Source organism: Octodon degus, unplaced genomic scaffold (genome assembly GCF_000260255.1).
Source record: "Octodon degus isolate 3935 unplaced genomic scaffold, OctDeg1.0 scaffold00097, whole genome shotgun sequence".
NCBI lineage: Eukaryota > Metazoa > Chordata > Mammalia > Rodentia > Octodontidae > Octodon > Octodon degus.
The window spans coordinates 183620-208719 of record NW_004524673.1 but is presented as its reverse complement, the minus strand read 5'-3'; the positions used below and the strand labels follow the sequence as shown (position 1 = coordinate 208719).

The 25100-nt window shown below is 35.8% G+C and overlaps 1 protein-coding gene across 2 annotated transcripts in view; it reads right to left on the bottom strand.

Annotated features, from left to right (window-relative positions):
- The window catches only part of Tmx3 (thioredoxin related transmembrane protein 3), a 48800-nt gene extending 27848 nt beyond the window's left edge, over window positions 1-20952 (bottom strand). For both annotated transcript variants that reach the window (XM_023723159.1, XM_023723160.1), the window contains exons 1-8: window positions 20754-20952; window positions 20024-20078; window positions 18420-18459; window positions 17104-17227; window positions 7112-7157; window positions 5852-5932; window positions 1917-2016; window positions 1164-1241 (exon numbers count right to left, since the gene is read on the bottom strand). In XM_023723159.1, the coding sequence (XP_023578927.1) occupies window positions 1164-1241; window positions 1917-2016; window positions 5852-5932; window positions 7112-7157; window positions 17104-17227; window positions 18420-18459; window positions 20024-20078; window positions 20754-20817 (588 nt within the window). In that variant the 5' untranslated portion in view covers window positions 20818-20952. The remainder of the gene's footprint in view (window positions 1-1163; window positions 1242-1916; window positions 2017-5851; window positions 5933-7111; window positions 7158-17103; window positions 17228-18419; window positions 18460-20023; window positions 20079-20753) is intronic.
- Window positions 20953-25100: the final 4148 nt, after the last annotated feature.

The window sequence follows — 25100 nt, the reverse complement described above, 5'->3', positions numbered from 1 at the left end:
AAAAAAAGAAATACCCTGGCAAGCACAAGGACCTGAGTTCAATCCCTGGTTCCTCAAAAACAAAACAAAACAAAAAACAAAAAAACCAAAAAAAGTTGAAACTCATGTCTAAGTTGATTCAAAAAGTCTTGACTTAACTGTAGAAGATTCTATCCAACTACTTATTTGCAGAATATACATGGTTGCTGAGTAAGCCATGCTAAAGCACAGTGAAAAATTAAAACCTTTTGATCATTCTCTTTTCCCTCAAGTAGTTCTTTCAACACTATCAAATTCCCAGATGTGCAAATCATTAAGTTATAGATCACTCTTAGTGCAACTCTTTTCCTCCATCTCATCAAAATTGGACAACATTACTTACTAAACACAACAATCTTTTAACTTCTCCCTACTTCTTTTACTAGTTGCAAATTCAAAATTCCAGATTACTGAAAAAGTTAACTGATTTGTCTCTGACCGCATTATAGTCACATCAGGTACTGTTATATTTCTCAAATATTCTGAGTGTCTTCTCATCTCTCATCTTGGGCATTTGTATTAATTGTTTCCTGCTTTGATGCATTCTGCATGGCTATTTCTTGTCATGGCTATTTCTTTCAGTTTATATATCTTTGATCAACCAATGTACAGCAGCTCTCCCATCTGTATGTCCTAATTATCAGGACGCCACATCTATTTTTTTCCCTTCATATATGAGATCCTGTTTAAAATACTTGGTGAGAATGTCTTTATTTCTATCTGAGGTCCCAACTGAATACCTCACCTGTAACACAAAACCCTTTACATACACACATGTCCATCCACTACTTAATAATAACTTAAATCAGCGCTTGGGAGGCTGAAAACAGGAGGATCTCTATAAGTCTGATCTATGTAGTGAGACCCTATAGACCCTGTACTAAAATACATTTTTTAAAAAAAGGCCTAAACAACTCACAGTATCACTCTGCAGTATCATCTGTCAACAGTGCTATTGAATTAAAGGGAAAATATCACAATTTCACAATCATAACCTCTCAATACCATAAATATGGTAATATCAGTAGTAGCCAGTTAACACTTTTACTCTTTCCTATGCCACCCAAAATAAATCAGATAAAAACCCACAAGTATTAACTTTCAAAAAATGAAATCATGTATTAAAACCCAATTTTAAACAATACCTCAGGAACAACTTCTTCTAAGGCAGAAAAGAAGTAGGTATATACAATCAATTCTGAAGCAGCATCTATGTATTTCTCCTGTGAAGAAACAAAAAAAGGTCATTTAAAAACATTAATTAAATACCAAAATTTATTTCTCATTAAACAGAGCTACCTTATGGGATAAGCAATAATGTCGTAATTTACTACCACATGTTCTTTTTGGTTAAAAGATAAACTGCATACACTGTTTTCTGAGGCAAAAGACCACTACAACTAAGTTTCATTATATATCAAGTAAAGTTGAGTAAACAAGGCTTAATGCTTATTAATTTAAAGTTATATTAACAATGATGAGTAGGAATGAGGATGCTGACTACAAGGAAAACAAGTGTTTACACATGTGCCTGCATAAAATAAATTTTAGTTAATGGTCATCTGCTATTAAAAAGTTGACATTCACACTACAGCTTGTAGCCCTAGAGACTTAAAACGATAAAAAGCAACACAGAATTTAAGTAAGTCAGTAATGGGAGAAATGTTAAACATCTACACACTTTTTCACTGACTTGCATTTCCTATCAGCAAATACCAGACAGCTTATACAATAACATGTTTTTATTATTAAAAATAATCAAAGTTTTATTTTAGAAAAAAACATTTAGAACAAACTAAAATATTTCTAGCTAAGGGTGTTATGAAGTTTTAGTAAACTCATGGCTATACAGAAAATTAAATTATGTCTATTTTGTGAATTAAAAAATAATTTCATACTTTCAATGGTGATTCTCCACCTATGTAAACAAAAAATACACGATGTCTCTTCTTTACATGTTCAAACATCTGCTGGCTTGGAAGCGGCCGAATTAAAGCCCTGTTTGAGAAAAAAACAAACGTGTGAATTGAGGATAATACAAAATTTAATTCCAAATATATGATTGTCAATCATGTCTCAAGTTGTTTTAGTAATGAATCAACTGCATTTTAAATTTATCAACAAAGGGCCGGTCAAATAGCTCAGAGGATTAAAGCACCTGCCTAGGCAGACACAGGGGCTGGAGTTTCTTCCCCTGGACTGCAGTTCGGCCTGCAGTACTGGCCCAGCCCCCAGGGGAGTGCAGAGAGGGCAACTGAGACAGGGGGTGATGGCACATGATTGTAATCCCAGCACTTGGGAGGCTGTAAACAGAAGGATCACTACGAGTTAGATCTACGCAGTGAGACCCTGTATACTCTGTATACCCTTTCCTAAATACAAAAAAATAAAATAAAATAAAATAAAATAAATAATAATAATAATAATAAATTTATCAACAAATTCACATCTATCTAATGAAACTCTAGCCTGTAACTATTATCACATATTATCAATTTACACAGTATCACAATTCAATCTATCAATTACACAATAAGTTTCTAATGTACCCCTTTAGGGAGGATCATCCTTGTTAATATTTTGACAGGCAAAAATAGCACCATCATCCATTTATAGTCCTCAGCTAAAACAAAATAATTCACATGAGAATTATTTTCCCCCTTTCAAAACAACATTCACATAAAACACTGTACCATGCTATCCCAGGAGCATACAGTACTTAAGAACATCTATAATGTCAACTTAAATGTTACATAGCTTTAAAATTCCTATGGAGGTTAAAACAAGTTTCAAAAATATGTCATTAATTATTGGGGGTAAAAAATTAAGTGGAAAATGACAGAAATGATAATGCATAGGAATCTCAGGAAAAACAACTCTACAAAGCATCTCATCATTGTCAGACTCAAGTAAACTACATCAAAGTATCACTAGTAAAATATCACTGAGTAAACTGAAAGAGGCAGTTGTTTTTTTTAAATATGGTAATATAGTATCAGATTTCCTTTCCACAAAATTCATGAAAGAATAAGACATATTTTGCAAAGGAAAACATGTTCCCATGCTACAATTCTCAGAATGCATTGCATCACTCCCAACTTGTCTCTATTTTAATACTTAGCAATTAACTAGTAAGTGATGCAACTCCAAAACGGACTCTTGAAATTTCACTTGTAACATAGTCACCCCCAATTACATCAGAAGAATCCCTGCACTTGAACTAAAATTCATTAAATACTGCCAAAACATAAAGACTAATATCAGTCATGGGGAGTAAAGTATTTCCTGCTAACAACGTTCTCATTCTACATTCATTTATTCACAAAGCAAATAAAGTGAAGTATACCATCTGTGAGAAAAAAAAAAAAAAACAGTAAAAATTATGTTAGTAACAATCACAAACTTTATGAAGACCAATCCTAATTTTGTGAATTTCTGAATGAGATGGTACTATGCCATACACCAAATCCATCCTATTTTTTAATCTTTTTCTTTTTTTAAAGACAGTATCTTGCTGCATAATTCAGGCTGGGCTTGAACTTATTATATAGCCAAGGCTAGCCTCAAACTTTGTGACCCTCCTGCTAATCCCAACCTCCTAAATGCTGGGATTAAAAGCATGTTTTACTTTTAAGGTTTTATAAGACTGTCAATATTTTTCATTAAGATTTTAAGAAAGCGCCTGAACTTCAAAACCAACATGGATTAACTTGTTAAATACTATCTTCAAGAAGTTCCATGAGGGCCAGCCTACGAGCTCAGCAGATTAAAGTGCCTGCAAGCAGGTGCAGAGGCCTGGGGTTTGATCCCCACACCTGCCTTGCTGGCCCTGCCCCCAGGGCATGCAGAGATGGCAACTGAGACTGGGCATGGTGGCAAGCACCTGTAATCCCAGCTCTTGGGAAGCTATAAACAAGACAATCACTACGAGTCCATCTAGCAGTGTGACCCTGAGCACCCTGCAGACCTTTCCCTAAAATACAAAAAAAAGGGGGGGGGTTCCACATAATCATGCTAAATAATCATAAGCACTGACTTTCTTTATACCTCAGTTAAGATACAGGTTTAAAGATTCAAAGTAACAGAAAACACAGAGGAAATTTGTTTTCTCATCAGTAAAAATTTCAAAAATGCCTAATTCAATTCAGGTTTTAACTGTTATTTATTAGGCAAAAAAATGTATGAATACCTCACAGCTTGTAAATAAAAGCATGTGATATTTTTTTTTTTAAAAAAGTGAGCAGTCTCTAAAATGCATTCTTCAACTTCACCTGCTGGGAAGAAGCCCAAGTCTGCCACAGTATTCCAGAGGCTCTCTTAAAACTCTAAAATCCAGTACTAAGGAACATAAATTGACATGAACTAGGCACTACAGAAATAAAATTACAATATAGAGGGGTGGGGATTTAGCTCAGTGGCACAGTGCCTGACTGGCTACTGTAAGGTCATGAATTCAATTTTTGACACATACACACAAAACAATGATACAATAAAAATTAAGATTCATAAAAGTGCCACAGTGATGCCTCCTTTCTGCAGTTCCATTTTCCATGGTTTTAATTACTCATGTCCACCATGGTCCAAACATACTACATGGAAAAATTCCAGAATAATCAGTTTATAAGTTTTATATTCTGCACAGTTCTTAGTAATGTCATGAAATCACGGTCCCAGTGATGTGAATCACTGGACCCAGGGATGTGAATCATTCCATTGTCTAGCTACACAAGCTGTGCGTGCTAACCTGCTCATTAGGCATTTAGCATCCCTGTCAGTTATCAGATCCACTCTGGAGGCACTGTAGTGCTTGTATTCAAATAACTCTTATTATACCTAGTAAGGGAACCCAGCTACAAGAGTAGGGATACTGGAAAGTTGGATACCAAAGAGAAGCCATGGACTGTTTCATGAAAGTACGAGATATTTTGAGAAGAAAAAGAAAAAAAGACACCATTCACATAAACTGTATTATAATATATTGTTGTAACTGTTTTACAATTAGTCTTACTCCCTTATTATGTTTAATTCACAAATTCAAATTTTCATACATATAGAGGTAAAAACATACTATCTACAAAGCTTGATACCATCCATGGTTTCAGTCACCAATGGAATAGTGCCTCCCATGAATATATGTAAGTAATCAAAATTTTGAAAAGGTATTAAAATTCACCACAGGAGTCAAGTGTAGTAGTGTACTTCCATAATCCCAGCACTTTAGAGGCTAAGGCAAAAGGACTGCCTTGAGTTCAAGGTCAGTCTAAGTTACATATAAGTTCAAGGCCAGCCAGAACTTTGTAACAAGATTGTCTGGAACAAACAAAAACAAAAATTCACTGGAGAAAATCCTTTTATACACAAGAAAATTCAAACATGAGATTAACAATCATACAATACAAAACAATCTCTATTTAAAATGTCTTTGCATTATACTACATAACCCTATTTTTTTCTCATAAACAAGTACAATAAAGTATGTCTCATAAAACATGTGCATTCAATATGGTCTATTAAAATACATCTAATTTTCAACAGGGTGTAGTGATATATGCCTCTAATCCCAGCACTTAAAAGGCAAAGCAAGACAATCATAAGTCAAAAGCCAGTTTTAGCCTATATACTGAGTTCAAAGCCAACCTAGACTACATAGTGAGACTTTGTCTCCAAAAAATTTTTCAAGGGACAGGGATACATCTCCAATGGCACAGTATCTACTTGGCAAGTACAACGTCCTGAGCTCAACTCCCTGATAACCATAAAAAAATTATTCTTTTATATCTAATTTTCAAATATTGATGTAATATAATAAACATTTTTTCTGATAGAAACTTACCCAGATACTCTATGAGCAAACTCAATAATATCGTCTTTAGTCCGTGGTCCTCTGTAATTATATGCCAAGTCCCCCTTTAATCTTGAAAAGAAAAAATGGTAAGAACTTGAATTATGTTGTATCTTAATATATAATGTACATAAATTGCTATTTTAGCACAAATTTATAGTATATCAAACAGTAAATGCAAGGAGTTTCAGAAGTAGTATATCTATATCAGATGTAGGCAACTGGATTCTCCAGATCAGCAAATCACAATATATAGAAAAAAGCTGCTTGCTGTTAGAATTATAGAAAAAAATTTTATATTGTACTTGATAGCTACACTGTATCTATACTTCTAAAAAGTGAATAATCCACACAACTTCAAAACCGTATAAGTTACTTGACAGATGCTCCAACATCCACAATAATCCGACAGTTTTTTCTAAAAGCCTAGACAATTCTCTAAAATACTGACAATTATGTGTCTAATTAACCAATATTGTAAAAATGAAAAATCAAGAAGCATAAAAACAGTAAGTACAATTAAAGAGAAAAGTAAAAAATAATACAAGAGGATTAGAAGAAGCAGAGAAAGGTGGGAGGTTAACACAAAAGCCAAAAAATAATAAATATAAATTACTTTTGATATTTGAGAATTTAAAATATTACAAAATTATTTTTATTATAAAAACTATGTTCAAAACAATTTCTCAATTCCCTGCATTACCAAAATAAGGGTAATAAAGATCATCAGAAAATTCAAGGTCACAATTACTTAAAAATTCCTTTAGAATTATCACACCAGTTCTGATTTACACACTGTCAGATTTGCTCAATAACTACAGATTAAAATTAACACCTATTAATTTTAGTTTTCTTTATCACTAATGAAGTCAGATTATACAAAAGTTAAGTCTGTTAGGGACAGAATTTGACAATGACAAAGCAGAACACTTATTTGAGCTCCAATAAGATTAAGAGAGCTATCATAATTTATGACTGTATATCTTTGTCCTGCACAGTGCAAGCTACAATAGACTCAAAACAATTACTGAATCACCTGTGAACAACACAACTATTTAAATATGGAGAAAAGCACTAAGGAATGAATAGTCCTCTCCTTGGATCACATACCTCACCTTAAAAAAAAAAGGGCTGAACTCAAATCTTAGACTCTCAAAAAAAAAAAAAAAAAAAAATCACCAGAAATAAATGTAAAATGTAAGTAGCGTGAACTATAAAAGTACACATATAAACATACAGCTCTCAACTTACAGCTTAATTGTTGGATAACCTCGAACTCCAAACTCTGAAGCAAGGCCTTGATAAGAAAAAGAATAAAGAATTCTAAATTTTTTTAAAACTGAGAAACTAGATAACAAATGAGCCTTTTATAAAAAAAAGACATTTATACAAACTCATGTACATGTTGTTTTTAAGTGTTAAAAAAGTCATACAGAAAAAAATATTTGAATATGAAATAATTACTTAAAAATCCAACCAATAGGCTACAAAAACTACTATGAGAAAATAAAAAAAAAAAATGTGAAAAGAATAGTTAAAAATTTATTCTTTGAGTACTAATTTTATAAGATACTTTGGTGGAAAAAAACACCATTACATAAAGTACTTCTCATTTGACTTCATTTCCAGGAGCAATTAGTTCTTCCCCAGACCTTATCCATCTCTGCAAAAAAGAAAAGCCCATCTTTTTCTTTACTGTTTCCTGAACATTCAGAGAATTATAGTGTGTTTCAATGTTAAAAACATAAATTGTATATGCAAAATTACTTAAATACTATGTATGGTCAAAAAGCAACTTTATGTACACTTCACAAATTTCTGCACTTTAACCTAAAATAGTTGCAATTATCGCAAATGTTATTTTCAAATCTTCTCACTCATTAAAATGATAAATATTTGCTACAATATTGTTTTGAAGTGATGAAAGAAAAAAACATACAAGCAGATATCAATATAGAAATAAAACAATTTATCAAATTAATGTTATAATACTTTACAGACTCAAAGCATCCAGGAAAGAAAAAAATATATTCAGTTAATGGGCACAATACAATATAATATATTTACAAAAGTACATTAGTACAACACATGATATATTTACTCATAATTTCTCGCACACCAATTTTCTTCAATTTCAGGCTATTTACACACACAGTACCTTGGGGCACGGAATCTACTCCTAGGCTGTGGTTGACATTTACCTCAGTAACTTCATTAATTTTTAGCTTCTCATCACTTGTTGAGAATTCACAAGAATGTCACTGTCAATCTATGAAAACTACTCTCAATAATTTCTCCACCTTGCTTTCTTAACTTGCTACCTTAGCCAAAAGGAGAGAGGTGACTAAAAGGCTCTGCACAGTGACCAACACCTATTTCCACTCGAGGCACCACTAACAGTAAAAATAACAAAAATTCAAGTTGTGAAGATCCAGATATGGACCTCTAGATATGCAGGTGAATTTACAGCAATTACACAATTCACTTGTGCCCATCTCTAATTTAAATTCAATGGTCACATATACTCTAACTGAATATGACTGTGGTTATCTAGATTGCTTTCTTCAAAGCAAACCCAAAAATGATTTTGGGGAGATTATATGAATGAACTCATCTTAATGGCTTCCTTCCCAAATTACATAATGAAGTAAATGCCATCCCTTACTTTCTCCAGTTAAAAATCCACTAAAAACTTTCTAAAAATAAATAATAAAATTGATAGAGGAGTTATATTCTACTAGTAATAGCTCCATAATAATAACTGAAATTATTTTACAATTGATGTACAAATGAAATAAAAAAAAAAAATCAATGGAAAATACAGTGGTGGCATGTCACAGTGATACATGGATTGCATAATATCACCCACCCAAAGACTACGTTGGGCTCTTAACTTTAACCAACATTTCTTATTAAATCTTAATTTACAATTACACTTAAAACTTGATCAGCCTTATCTTTTGCTAGAGGAGAATGATGATATAACTAAAACTGCAGGCAGGCTGGGTTATAGATGTAAGAGCATAAAGACCCACATTATGGTTCTAACTTCTCCCTTTACTATCTATGCAAATTCGTTATTTTTTCAAGCTTCTCACTGTACTTCCCCTTCTGAAGATACCTCTCACATTGCAAGGCTAAGGGTGAGATTTTAAGTGACAAAAGACATAAAAAAAGAATCGAACATAGAGTCCGGCAAAGATCCCTAAATATAGGATAGACAGTAGTTTTGTGTTTTGTTTTGTTTTTTTTTAACTCTTGATCAGTTAAGTAATTATGTGCTGATACATCAACCCACAGATATTGTTAACACAATACCAATATGTGTAAGAATTTTCAATAAATGGTTTTAATATCCCTCAACTGTATCTCAAAATACTTCTGTGTGAAGGAAAAAATGGTGCACATTCACTTCTAATAAAATTCAAATTAAAAATGAAACTTATGAAGGCTTGGTAAGTTACTTGAAAGAAAACAAGGTTTAGGTAGGAAGATTGAAATTAAAACTCAGTCTAAGATTTTTATAATTTACTTTTTATATTACAAGATGGTTTATATAAAAGTCTGAGATCAATTCCTTCAAAAGTAAAAGAATTTGTTTATGAGTAAATCCCAGTTTTGTAATCTTCAATGTTCATAAAGTGAGGTTAAAGAAAAAGCTTCCTACTTCAGTTCTCTCCATGAAACAACTTGATGCTGAAGTGAGGAGATGAAGTTTGGTGATACTGGAATCACTGAAGCCCATAAAGCTGTAAAGCACTTTTTGAGATTGGTACTATCACTCTATGGCCAACATAGAAAGTGTATAAAGTAGTGGTTGTCAGACACATGGAGACACCACTCTGTGTGTGTGTGTGTGTGTGTGTGTGTGTGTGTGTGTATAGAGGGGGTATCTAGAAGATAGGACTCCAGAACTATCTGTCTCAAAATAACACTATAAAGTTGACAAATCCTCAAGTACAATTACTGATCAGAAATAACAGCATTTAGAAAGTAAAACTAATTTGTAAATATGATCTATAAACAAGAAGTCAAAATAAGATTACTGGCTAAATCCCACTGCAGGCTAATGCATCAATGAGATCAAATATCTATACAACAAAGCAATATTGCACTTAGATTGGGCTAAAAATACAAATCCAGTGATTCCACAATGGAAATCAGAATACCATTACAGATCATGGTATCATAATTTTAACTTTCAAATAACAAACACTTCAAATTCTCCATTATAAAGGAAGAGTCTAAAATATATATTTGAATTGATCATGGTGTTTATATATCATTTAATGTTATTTAATTACGGTACTATTAGTTAAAACTGCATCAAAAATGTTGGTCTACTTTCAAACACACAGAGAATAAATCTCAATAGTTCTTTTTTTAAAAAATATTTTTGACCAATTTTAAAAGATTATATTTGGTAATCTGAACAACTAATTTAAAGGCAACAATATGCAATATGCACTGTTGAATTCTTACAATTTTGCTTCGTGAAATTCTGTATCATTTCTAGTGTCTTTTACTACACTGTAGTCTCTTTAAAAAACAAAAAAGACAAAATAAAGCACAATAATTTTAAAAATTACCTAGTTTAAAAAGTCTATACACAGAGATTTATTGGATTGAAACTGATGCTATTTGCTTTCAACCACTACAAATACATGATTTTCAAATAAGATTATCAAAGAATCTTAGACACTTTCTCTACCTTTTAGATCATTCTGAACAATCCTTTGTCACTCAAAAAAAAAAAAAATCTTACAAGAAATATCTATTCATTAGAATAATATTCTACCTTGTGGTTCTTTGCTCAAGCCTGTAGCAAAGTCATCTGTTATGAATGTTAAAAAGTCTCATGGGCTGGTGAGATAGCTTGGCAGTATAAACCCGGGTTCAATCCCCTGTATGACATGCTGAGCCTGCCCCCGGAACCTGGGAACACAGAGCCAGGGATTGAAACCGGGTATGGTGGCACATGCCTGTAATCCTAAAGCTGGGGAGGCTGAGGCAGGAGGATCACTATGAGTCTGAGCTGCATAGTGAGACCCTGTACCAAATAAATATGTAAATAAAAGATTAAAAAGTCTCCTGATCCAATCTGAAAGATTTTCATTTGGCACTGACAGTGTAAGGTTTTAGATTCTAGACAGCATCTAAGTAATCCCCACAGAGGTAGTCAAGTTAAAAGTAACAGAATTAGCAACGGGGCCAGGGAGAAGCTCAGTAGAATAAGAGCTTGCCTGGCAAGTACAGGGTCCTGAGTTCAATCCCTGGATCTGAAAAAAAAAAAAAAAAAAAAAAAATGGCAGCTGTATGGGGCCAGGGAGATAGTGGAATAAGCGCATGCCTGGCAAGTGTGAGGGCCTGAGTTCAATACCTGGTTCCACCAAAAAAACAGAATAAGCAGAAGCAACTTCCAAGCAGGCAAGAGATGGCTATGAAACAGTCAGATACTTAGTAATCTATGGTTAAGATATAGAATATTGATGGCTTGGATTAAAAATTCAGTATCTTTACCTAAACTATAAATTTTAATAAAATGGCTATATTTAAGGTATATAATGGTTTGTGACTGGATGCCCCCTGAAATTCACATAGTTTTTAATTGGTTCTTGATCCAATGCTGTAATTATGGGTATAAGCATTATACCAAGCCTGGGGCAGGTAGCCTATGTACAGGATAAAGGAGGGAAAGAGCCTTGTTCTCTACTGCTCCTCCCTTTTTGCTCTTACTGCTTTTTCTGTTTCCATAGCCATTAATTGTTGCCCTCTGCCATATACCACTTTGCTTTATAGAGTCAGCCAAATATGGACTGAAATCCCCACGAATTGTGAACAAAATAAACTTTCCTTTCTTAATTCTCACTGTCAAGTATTTTGACTCAGCAAGGAGAGAAAAAATAACCAAGACAAAGTGCTTCGAAGTATTTAAAGAAAACACTGGGGACAACCTGTTCGGGGCCCCTCTCCTGTCCCTCTCTAGGACAGGAGCTCTTTCCCCCAATAAATATATTCTGCTTATTAAAAAAAAAAGAGAGAGAAAAATGAAAACACTAAGAACTATAAAACAAAAATCTATCTGTAATCTCTAGACAGCGATTTTTGACACTAGACAGCTTTTTTTAAATAAAAGGAAGACAATATTCTTTTCTTTCACAGCACAAGGGATAATGCATCTATCTGTAACATGAAATAGTAAAATATTTACTTACGTTTATTGACTACTGTTTATCTCTCCCATAACAATGTAAGTTCCATAAGAGCAGGAATTTCTGTTTTATTCACTGATAGGTTATTAATGCCTACTGCAGGCTTGTGGAAGATAACCACTCATTAAATAAATATCTTCTATATGAATAAATGCTGGGTCTACAACTGTGCTACAAAGAAATTAATATTTCAATAAACCATACCTGGATTATTTAAACAGCTATAGGATTCGTAAGAATCTACCACTACACAGGCTGTCAACAAGTTAAAGGTTTGGACATGTATTTATACGTATGTTTCCTATATAGGGGCCACCTTAAATTTTTTCTATTTATTCAATATAACAAATATAGTGCTAAGTGAACAGCAAACAAAATCTAACACTTCAGCCATTACAGGCAAGTTAACCCCCTTTACGGTTTATGATAAATAAAACGAAGTTCCATCACAAAGTAAAATGTTACTAAAAATTAAAAATAAAAAACTAATAATATTGCTCTTAAGTCAAAATCTCTAAAACACAATCTCTAAGCTATTTGAAATTTTTTTTTTTTCAGTGCTGAGGATAGAGCCCAGGATCTTATACATGCTATACAAGCACTCTACAACTCAGCTACATCAGTGGCACTTATGTTGCCTTGTTTTCCCTGATCACAGTGACACTTAAAAATTACTACACAGATGCCTATGTTTATAGCAGTACAATTTGTGATAGCCAAATCTTGGAAACAACCAAGATGTCCATCACCTGAGAGATGGATGTAAAAGATGTGGTATTTTTATACAATGGAATATTACTCAGCTATAAAGAATGATAAACTTGGAGCCTTTATATTGAAGTGGATGCCACTTGAAGATATATTCATAAGTGAAATAAACCAGACACACATGTATAAATATTGTATAGTTTTCCTAGTATAAGAACTCAAAAGAAGAAATACAAATAGAAAGTTATAATACAAGTAAAAGGAAAACAAGAACTTGAGGACTAGACAATGAAAAGGGAGCAAGGAGAAGAGCAAGGAAACATGACAGGGGCAAGCCATGCTGTTATATGTAGAAGATGGGTAAGGCAATGATCCTGAGAATCTTCAGAAGATTTTTGAATCTTGCAATGAATTAGAAAGATTCTCACCCTGACTAACTATATATACAGACACCTGTAAACTAAGCAACTGCACTGAACATGGCAATTTGTAATAGCAGGTTCATGCTTAGAGTGCCATTCAGTCATTCTGGTCTTCTGAATATGGGCTGCTTATCATGACATATCAGTTGCTGCTGTGCTCTCAGGTAGATGACTGTTCAAAAAGAAGAGGGTGGTGAATGAAGGCAGGAGACAGGAAAAGGAATGTTGCAGGACTGTCCTGCTATAAGGTTGTATATGGTTAGTTTTTTGGACTTATGTGTAAACATAAGAATTATGTAATTCTTTATGCCTATTTTTAAAATATATTTTAATTTTTTTAAATGTTTTTTCATCATATTCTGTAGGGACTTAAAGTTCAACATATCAATACCTGATGAAAAATACCTGTTCAATGTTATGCCTAAGATGTTTGATATTCAGACAGTGAGGTTCAGCTTAACAGCCTAAGTTGTATGGTAATAACAATAAGCTTGTCTTCTGGAGGGTTAACAACCTTAAGTTTGCAGACCAAAATTAGAGAAAAAGGAGGGCCGCAAGGAAAGCCAGCATTTTGGCCCTAGCCTTCCAAGGTCAATTAAGACTCAGGACACATGAGATCTTGTACTGTAACACCATGTAACCCAGTAGTGTCCCAAATTTTCTGATCAAGGAGATTAGGGGCCAAAGAAGAAAGTGAACGATGACGTAGTATGTGCCTAAGGAGAGTCACATGGAGAGAAAACACTCTCTCAGGCTTTTATGGTGAGCACACTGGCCAAGCAATGACCTTGACTCATCCACATGGCGGACACTGACAAAGGATCTACAATCTGAGGTATAGGATCTCAGGAAAAATCCTGAGGGGATTTGACTGACCTTATCAGATCCAAAAGATACAACTCTTGTTGCACAGGTCTTGCTTTATCTTGGTCTTAACCATCCAGCAGAAAAGTATAAAAACAAAGTATAAGAAATAAAGCCATGTTGTTATATTGAACTGTAGGGGACTCAGATCAACAATTTCTGACACTGCCAGTCAGACAGAAGACCCAATACTATTATGGATTACTGAAATTTTTAGAATATTTTTGCTGAGTTAACACACCTATAATATTCAAATGACGGAACTAAACAAAAAAAGAATATATAAATCAATGTCCATTTTGCATCTGTGTATTCAAAATGGTTAGGATGGATATACAGCTACATTCTCTTAATAGATGGATTTGTTGTAATAGTGTTTGTAAATAGGATATCATGTCCGCATCTTCTACAGCAATTAACCACTAGGAAGAATGTATGCAATATGTAAATTATTGAAACTGTCCTACCAATTTGATTTGAAACTGTCCCATTGTTATTTGTCTGTCAATAATATTATGGAAAAAAAAGAAAAAAGAAAAGAAAAAAATCTTAAAAAAAATTACTACACAGAGAAACTCAATACTAAATAATAAACAATAAATTGGCAATGTCCATTGTTAATTATCACAGAGGCATCATATGAAGTTTACCATTAATAATTTTACTCATTTTCTCAACTACCTTCTTCATATTCCTTCTTTCTATATATACATTGCCACCCTAACAAATAATTCAACAGTTTATGACAATTTGCCATTTTTAAAATGTACTCAGGGGCCGGGGAGATGGCTCAGTGGAATAAGCGCTTCACTGGCAAGCACAAGGGCCTGAGTTCAATCCCCAGTTCCACCAGAAAAAATAAAAATAAAAATAAAATGTTGTACTCATTGGTTTGTCCAGCATTCTCCTCTTATTAGGCACTAACCATTTCCTAACAAGCACGACTTCTTTTATCCTTCTTGAATCCCAAGAGACCAGCATGGAATGTCACAAACAGTAGTTAATAAATATTAATTGATTGAATGAATGAAAACATACATAAACATACATGGACATCTAATCAACATATGTTTAGACACAGAACTTATTTTCATGAACCATCACTAAAAGCAGTAACAGCTTTGGCATTATTAAAGGCTTACTTCCAGCAACGTCAATTTAAGCATGCTATTCTTGCTCTACAATGTTCTGCCATTTATCTTCTTTCAACATTTAAAAAAACTAATTTACCGCTCATTTAATTCCAGCTCTAACAGTCAACCTATACTCTTCTTCTCTAATTCCCAAACATCCACAAACCAAAACACTGCCAATTCAAACTAGCTGATAATTTGAAAATGCTCACCAAAGATCAAGTGGTGCAGCTCTGCAATTGCTCTAAAACTTTATGGCAGTGGTGGTGAATCTATGGCATGTGTGCCACAGGGAGCTATCTATACTGCTGAAAGCTGTTTGTCCCACTGCTTTATGTTAGTATGTCCCATTGTCCTTGTCTACACCACAGTGCCAGTATATCTTATCTGTGATTTCAGCCTTGAAAATTACAGTAATTACAGTATTTTTCAAATTTCCTTTATTGCTTTCACTGAGCCTGAGCTATAGCACCCTACACCAACACACATACAAAGCGTCCTGCCTCATACAAATGATCTTTTATCCCACAAATTAATGTCAAGATGTACTCTACTAAATCATTTGTCTTCACACAAATATGTACTACTTCCTATAAAATGTAAAATGGTGTGTTGTACTTTGGGTGTTCTTAATTATTCAGCGTCTGCCTTTACCACCATATACATGCTAGAGATTGTGCTAGAAGATTTGGATATAAAATATTAATATAATCCTCACAGCCTTAAAGATTATCACTTTATGGACATGGAGACTAAAATGAACAGAAGTTAAATACTTCCTGAAATCCAAAAAAATTAGGGCATGAAAGAGATGAAATTAAAAAATAGGTCTATCTTGCTCCAAAGTACAATTCAGAATATAAAGCTGACTTTCTAAGAAGAAATATACATTAGTCACTTTTTTATTAAGAGAAAAGTGGGGCCAGGGAGATGGCTCAGTGGAATAAGCACTTCCCTGGAAAGCATAAGGGCCTGAGTTCAATCCCCGGTTTTGCCAAAAAAAAAAAGAGAGAGAGAGAAAAGGCCACTTGATTGGGTATACATACTACATCATTCAAAATTCAACACAACCAATAAAAGCATTTAACAGTATGTAAACCACAGCTTAGGACACTTCAGAAACCTAGTGCTACACAGTAAAAGCAGCAAGCAAAGTCCAGAGCCATAGTCTAAAGCCATGTTCTTTCCAAATTTGAGATGCCTTATTCTTCTCTAAACTTAATTCTTCCTTTTCTAAGTACTTTTCTTTCATAACCCTTTTCAGTAATACATTAGGCTCTGGACAAACAAAAGTTTCAATCACAATTACAATGCAGCAGGAAACATCTTGGAAAACAGTAAAGAAGTATAGCTGTATTCCATTAAGTCCGCTATCAAATGTCTAGCCTCCAGGCTATACAGTTTATCCCTCTCCATTTCACTGCATTGTCTGTATACACTCATTAAGCTCCATTTCAACTCTGAATTTTGCTCTAATATTCTTTCCTATCTTCCTGATCCTCACATATATTGATCCTAATTAAACTCATTTTTCAAGTTTATACTTAAGCCTTTATTACATCATCTCACACGACTCAGACAATAAATTTTCACTTAATTTAACTCATATACCAATAACAATTATCAACGGCTTAACATTCAACTTTCTGTAGGTACATTAAGTAAACAGATTATCTAAAGTGGACTCAAGTCGGAACAAATGATGGTGTATATATGATATTAGGCCTAAAATTAGCACATACTGTACAGTTAGTACTCAATGGCCAACTGACTTAAGTATATGGTCTTAAACTACTAAAATAATTTTAAATAGGCAAAAAAAGATTTCTTCTTTCTTTCACAAATACTGCTGATTATAATTCAACTATATTCATTGTAAGAATAGTAAAAAAGTAAAGGCTTACTAGAATAGGAAGTAGCATCCATCTTTCCAACTTTCACTGGCGATCCAATGCTTTTCATCTCAAAACCAACTTCATTCCAGACTGGCTCCAGTTTTTTACAGTGGCCACACCATGGGGCATAAAACTATCCAAAAAAGGAAAAAAAATTCCACTGAAGTTCTAGTGCTATTGTGAACATTATTCTTAGTATCTAAAAACTCTTGATTAAGTAAACTGCTAATAATCTGTTACAGAAAAAACTTTAAAAATAGATTAAGTAGTTGCACAACCTAAGCTAATATTCATAAGTCTACATAGGATAACACCTAGCATATACTTCAAAACTTAACCCTATTTTAAATGATTATTATATATTTAAAGATATACAACTTACAATCAAAATGCCTCTGGTTCCAGGTGACTATATTCATATTTTGTACAAAAGGCAGTCACCAAATAAACACACATACACACCATATCATATGCACCCTATACGTTAATGTGTTTCTATTACAAAAATGTCAATACAATAAATGTATTGCTAACTTTTCCTGCATCCACTGATAATAGAGAGACATTAGGATGACTACTATCCTAGGAGCACATCAGGCTGATAAAGGAAAAACGACATTCCTTTGTATTTTAGAATACTCAAATGGTGTGGGTAACATTCAGATACCCTAGTAATGTGCTGTAAGAAGCTGCTCATTATACTTCCATGAAATAAGACTTATTTTCAACTTTATGCTATGGAAATGTTCAAAGATACACAAAAGGAGGAAGAACTAAATAGTGAGCTGTTATGCTTCATTGGCTATTTACTAATCAACAACTTCCATTCTTATGCCACTTCTTTTGCCGCCACTCTACTTTTTGATGAAGTATATTAAACTCCTAATATCATAAAGTTGAAATATATTCCAAACCTGAAACTGAGAAAAGAGTAATTAAACTTTAATTTTATTCACTATTACAATGAAAGGGTGACTATAACCACTAATGATAAAAATGTAATGAACCTCTTGGAAATATGAAAGAATGAGAGAATTCTACAATTCATGTCATAATAATATTCCTAAAACATAATCCACAAATCCCTCATTAAAGGTATTGCAGTTTCCCTTCTTAATGTCCCTACCACAAAATTTCATCAAAAATTTCTTGTCAGACATCTTAAAACTAATTCCCTTTAACACAAAAACTCAAACAAATATCTGACAAAAGAACAGTAGATACATAACCACTAATTATACATTGTCTACTCTGTGTGGAAGAGAATAGAAAAATACATAAAATAGGAGAGACAGTTATTTGATAAGTAAAATGTACATACTCACATCTACAAGCCAAATGTCATCTTTTCGATTATCTTTAAACCTAAAAAAAAAAAAAAAAAAATCGACTCTCTGATTTTATGTTTATGTCTATTTTCTAAATGTGTAGTACTCATACAGATAATAAATTGATTAAAAAATAGGACCATGGAAGAAATTTTTTCAATAAATTTTTACGTAAAATGTTTACTTAGTGACCTATGTAAGTTTTATCCTACCCATTAAGATATCTTAAAAGCAATTCAACTCTCACATTTAGCTAACAAGTATGGCATGTTGTTGGCAATGTTCCCAGCATAGAAGCCTTTCTGGTGAGCATTCACTGAAGAAAATAACTATTAGGAACAGAACCCCTTTCTCCTCCTAATAAGTTAGGACACTCTGAAACAGGAAACCTGAAGTGATACACCTCACAGGCCACTAAGAGAGTTGCTTTCTTTAGAATCCAAAAGTTTTGTTAAAAATCTGCAAGCACTCTCCAAGCATCACTTCCAAAACAGCACTGTATTCACCTGATCACCCTATTCAACAGACTGTATCATGTGACCAAATGTCTATGTGATCAATTAAGACAAGCTCAACTGGAAGTAACAAGCCCTTACTCACTTAATGTAACACTGCAAACCAAGAGACAAAAGAGGTCCCAGCTCTTCAGTGGTCCATTTTCGCCCATTAAAAAAAAAAAAAAACAGCCCAGTCAGGTGGATGGAAAACAGACTGGAAAATTCATCTCACTGCTGAAGCATGCTGAACAAAAAGGCTTTTGTCGCTTTATGAGGACCCATAGATAAGAACCTCAGTAAGGTTTTACAAAGGTGTCTGGGATATGCTTTAGGGCAGTACCCAATCAGAAGCTTTCACTTAGAGGCAATGAAGCTAGGAGTACAAATACATATATAAACATGACTAGCCTGAGAGGCTTGAGTCCTCCACTACAAGTCCCTCCAGAGACAATGCACTCCTTGCACACAAAATTTGGCATGGAAAGAGCACTTTCTCTCAGGTGCCTGGCCAGAAAAAGCAGTTACTGCCTAGAATGACATAGGATTTTGGTCTGGAGCTAAGACTCGTCACCTACTGTACACAAGGCCTTGTGATGAGTGCTGTGACACAATGAAGATAATACTGAATTCCAGTACCCACTCTGAATGATTAAGGTTAAAAAAAAGAAAAAAAAAAAAAAAAAGGACAAATATAAAGTAAAATGAGAAAGTATGGGAAAATTGTGCCAGTTTCTGATCCTGTAACTACTAATAAAACTCTTTGAGGCATTCCCCAAGTCTATACCTATCACCTAGAAAATTGGTGGCTATAGCTTAAGTGTTACTGTGTTTTTCTCTTAAGACAAAAAATGTTAATGACTTGGTTTTTCTAAGATTTAACTGAAGTGCAGGGACTCTGATAATTGTGTTCTGACTTGCAGTTTGGCACTAGATCTCTAAAGGATTGGCTATTACTCACCTAGAACAACTCCCAAAACCAAATTAGCATTATACAAGTACTGGTCATTATTATCTATATCATTAAAAGATTAGATTCGCAAGCAAATATTTATCTAGTATCTAAACTGGACCAAGTTAAAATAGTTCAAATATAGGAATACTCACGATTCATCTAAATCTTGTACAAATCCTCTACAGAAAGCTACATCAAATAAAAGGACTGGAAAAAAGAAAATAAACTGATTTATTATTTGGCTCTTATTGTATGCTTAGTTACCTATAAACCGCTTTTCTTTACAGTTTACCAAACTCAGTAAGCATCTTTATCGGAGCATGAGCGATGCAAAAGCCTAAGCAGTTCATTCATTTAATAAATATTTCTTGCGCGAGCCATCATACTGCAACTGTCAAATGCCATGCACCTTTAATAAGCAGCTCCTTTTCATTAGTTTCGAAGTAGAGGTAAATCTTTTCTCAGCAGTTTTGTTTTCACTGTAGATTTACGTCCTCGGTAAAAATTTAAAAAGCCACTCACAATAGTTTGCCATTATTGCTCCCAAATAGAAAACACAAAACCTGCGAGAGGGCCCGCTCCGCGACCCCGGGCGCCGGCGGCGACTCTCCGCGGGGGCCTGGGAGGGACCGCGCGCCGCGGGGCCGGGTGCCGCTCCGTCCCGGGCCAGACCCGCCAGGAGCCCTCTCCGCCCCCGAGCGTGGCAGGACCCAGAGGCCACGGCAAGGCTCCCGCCCCTCACGCCGAGCGCCCGGGGCCGGCCCCTCAGCAGGGTCTGCGGCGCGGCGCGACCTCTGCAACCCGAGGAGCCGCGGCCGCCGCGCCCCCGGCGGCGCTCCCGCCCTGAGGAGCGCGCGGGCTGCGCCTCTGCGCACTTTTTACCTGTAACGCAGAGCCCCACAGCCCGGCTCCACTGGCCTGCCACGCTCGCCATGGAGAAACGCATCAGCGGAACGAGCAACTGGAGAGAAAGAACGGCGCCTGCAGCCCGCCCGGAAACGGAGGCCGGCACAGGAGACGCTGAAGGGAAGCTCGGCGGCGAGGCCGGGGGCGGGGCAGGGCAACCTCGCCTCCTCAGCGCTTCTAGAACGCCGCCGGCCTCTGTCTGAGCATGCGCGTGCAGCGACGCCTGCGCGTGAGCGACGCCTTCGCGGGGTCTCGGCGCATGCGCAGTGTCGTACGCCTGAGCCCGCGTCTGCGGCTGCCTCCCGTAGCGTGGGAAACCAGCGTAGGGAATGTTTTCTGTGGGGGTGCAGCTGTGAGCCTTCTCTAGATTTTGGAAAGTTAGCACCGGGACGCCTGCAGGGGTCGGCCAGAAAGTTCTGCAGACTACAGCGCCGGCTTAGGCAACCCCAGGAAGCGCTCGGGCCGGCCCCACCCCAGGAGCGCGCTGATACAGCGATGGAGGGTAGGCGTGGTGGCGGGCACCTGTAATCCCAGCGTTCGGGAGGCTGAAAACGGGAAAATAACTATGAGTCTGGTCTGTGTAGTGAGGCCTTGTAGACGTTGTACTAAGTAGGAAAACAAACAAACAAAGTGCTGTAGGAGAGGTAAAGCTACTTCAAAGTTAAACTTTGTTAGAGCTTTTGTATTCCCACCACGTATGTGGACTCCTGTTTGCAGAATGGGGACTATCACTGACATATTGTTCATGCACTGTTGGCAAATGAAGTAGTCCCTCTTTAAAAACTTTCTTGGTTCCTGAAAAACTGAAGTTCAGCTCAAAAGTTTTTTCCCTTTCTGTTTCTTGATTAGGGAAATAAAAAATAATATAAATTATATTGCCATATTTTTCTGTACACAAAAATGATCTATAAAAGTCATACACTTTCATGTGACAGTTCCTATTTAGTTTCTGCATCTGATTTAGATGAATTTTTGTTTTTTGAGAGAGACCAATACTCCTGCTTGAGTCTCCGGAGGGTCTAGATTACACATGTGCACCACCTCCTTCTGATTAGATGAAATTTTATAGAACGTGAAGTACCACAGGATTTAGATTAAACCAGTTTTGGAAAACGTGTTAGGAAGAAAAACAGGGTTTTTATCAGCCAACTTACTTTTGGTTCAAAAGTCTGAGAAAAATGTCATCACTCAGTACTATTCCTAGTGATTAAAAAATTATAAATTACGATTGGATTGAGACCCAGCCCTAGCTTTCATCACTTCTATGCAAGCAACGTGGTATACAGGGCAGGCCCTCTGCAGACCTCAGTTTTTAAAAATAAGTAGTCCAAAAAATAGGAGAACTATCAAGGTAATGGAATAGTCTGTCAACAGGCTATTTTATGTGGTAGACTTATTATTGCTGAAGGGCTTCATTTTATTCATTCTCATCAAAGGTTTATCTCCTACAACCTATACAAGAAAATAATAATGTCTATTGTGCTTTGCTTTACAGCTTAAATTAGAAAGCAGAGAGCAACAAAAATCACTCTGTTGAGATTTGTACTTTCCAACACAGTAGCCCTTAGCTACATGTGGCTAAACCAAGATCAAAACAAGGATTTCTGATGAAATTTTAGAGTCTAATGGAATTACTATACACGTAAAGCGGGATTTTAAAGATACTATAAAAATGTAAAGTGTAAGGGCTAGCGAGATAGCTCAACACCTGCTTAGGCAAGTGCAGGAATCAGGGTTCCATCCCTGGCACCACATGCCACGCTGGCCCTGCCCCTGGGCACATTGAACTGGTGACTGAGTCCAGGCGCAGTGATGCACACCTATAATCCCAGTGCCAGGGAGGCTGAAAACAGAAGGATCACCACAGTTCCGAGCTGCGTAGTGAGACCCTGTACCAAATACATTAAAAGTAAACTGTCTCAGTATTAATAGACTGTTGAAGAATTTTTGGACTATTGAGTTAATAAAATACATTATTAAACTTTTCTCACCTGGTTTTCATTTTTCAATGTAGATAGTAAAGAATTTACATATGTGGGTAGCATTTTTTTTTGGTGCACATCACTGACCTAGATAATCTGAAAAGAATAAAAATAATACATTAATATGCTGATAAAACAACAAATTATTGGAGGTCTTACAGAAAACAGGCGGAATTTCCACATACTAGGCAAATCTGTACTAAATGTGGTTAAGGCTCGAGTCAACTTGACTGGCTCAGGAACCACTGGGGGTGAGTAAAGCAAAACTGGGTGTGTCTGGATGGATCATGGGGCCTGACTTTTGGGTCCACATCAGGTCCTTTCCCCTTCCTCTTTGATACTGTTACCGTGCTCTGCTTCCTGACTGCCATGAACTAAGGTACTATCTCTTCCCATCCCTTTTCACCATGATGTTTCTGCCAGCCTGCCCTTGATTGTATCCCCTTCACGTGTGAATAAAATTGTTTTTCTTGCTTTAAATTGTAAGTGTGAAAGGCCAGGGAGATAACACAGCAGCATAAGCTCCTGCCCAGCAAGTGTAAGGTCCTGAGTTTGATCCCTGGTACAAAAAAAAAGTGTCAAGAATTGTGTCTCAGAGAGAGGAAAATTAACATGAAAAACTTACAAACAGTAGAAGGCTTGCTATGACTGCTATGTGATTCAGAAGCCAGTGGAAATGGTTTATGGAAAGAGTTTGGAGAAGCTTGTAGATGCAGGCAAAAGAAACTTTGGACTGCTGTAAGTACATATTGTAGGTGATTCTTGGAGGACCAGGAAGCTGATAGGAATGCAGATGATGAAGGCCATACTCAGGTTTCAGTCATATCAAGTACTCCTTTGGCAGTTTGACTAGAGCACATGGGTAATGCTGACAGAAAATTTGTCTGCATTTTGCTCATATCCTACAAATTCACAAACTACTGAGATGAGGAGGGGGTGTGGACTGGTGGTTCCATTGGAGGAAATTTCAAGGTAGCCTAATAGAGCCTGTGGCATGAGTATTGCTGACTGCTTTTAGCAAATTTATAGTGAGACTCATGGACAAAGCTCCAAAAAGAACAACTTTTAAAAATAAAAAATTTTGTCTCCCAAAGGAACCACCAAGTGAGGGTGGGGCTGAAGGAGGTGTGCTAGAGATCATCACCATTAAAAAGAAAGCAGGCACTTTATATGGAAACACGAAAGATACCTTCATAGCATCTTAGAAATGAATGAGACATCCAAATTCCAGGCTGAAGGATATAAAAGTATAAGCTTTTGATTTGAAAATTGAATATCCTGGATACCTTCTTGAGAAAGGCCTCCGAACGCTGCTCCCTAGAATTCATTTCATTTTGTTCAGCCATCTAGCCCTTCAACCATAATCAAGGAGCTCTTAGCTACTGTGGTTTTTTTTGTTTTGTTTTGTTTTATTTTGTTTGGTTGTTTTTTTTTTTTTTGCGTGGGAAGGGGGAGGACCAGGGGTTGAACTCAGGCCCTAGCACTTGCCAGGGAAGCACTTATTCCACTAAGCCATCTCCCCGGCCCATGGCTACTGTTTTCCTTGACAGCAGACCTGTCATCACTAACATGATGCTGGTTTTACTAGCATGCAAATTGTCAAAGTTGTCGGGTGAAGGAGGCATCCACTCATTTGAAAGGAGTTCTGGAATGCCCAACAAGGAACTCCTGAGATGACAGTGACTAAAGCTGTGGGAATTAAGCCAGAGATACATTGGAGGCACCAGGAAGTTTGAAATGCTAGGAACATGGATACTTGCCGAGGAAAAACTAAGGCCATGAGTGAATCCAACCCAACAGAGGCTGAGGACTACAACCACCAAGACACAGGGTGAGGTCATCCAAGCCCTGTGCAATTCACACCTCACTGCTCTGTGCTCTGGACTCTAGATAAGAATCAACAGACTTACAAACACCATTAGAACAAATCACTCTATTCATTAAGAGAATGTAACTATATATCTATCCTAACCACTTTGAATACACAGATACAAGATGGACATTCATCTGTATACCCTTTTTTTGTAAATAGGATATCGTGTCCACATCTTGTACAACAATTAACCACTAGGAAGAATGTATGCAATGTGTTAATTATTGAAACTGTCCTACCAATTTGATTTGAAACTGTCTCATTGCTATTTGTTTATCAATAAAATTATGGGGAAAAAAAAAAGAATTGCCAGACTTCAGGTCTTTCTTGCTACATTTTAGCCTTGCTTTGAACTGATGTTTTCTTGTCCTGTTTGTCCATTTTGTTATGGGAATTATTACCTTGTGTATCTTGTGATTACATGACTTGATTTTCATTTTTATAGAGTTTCACATCTAAAAATTTCCC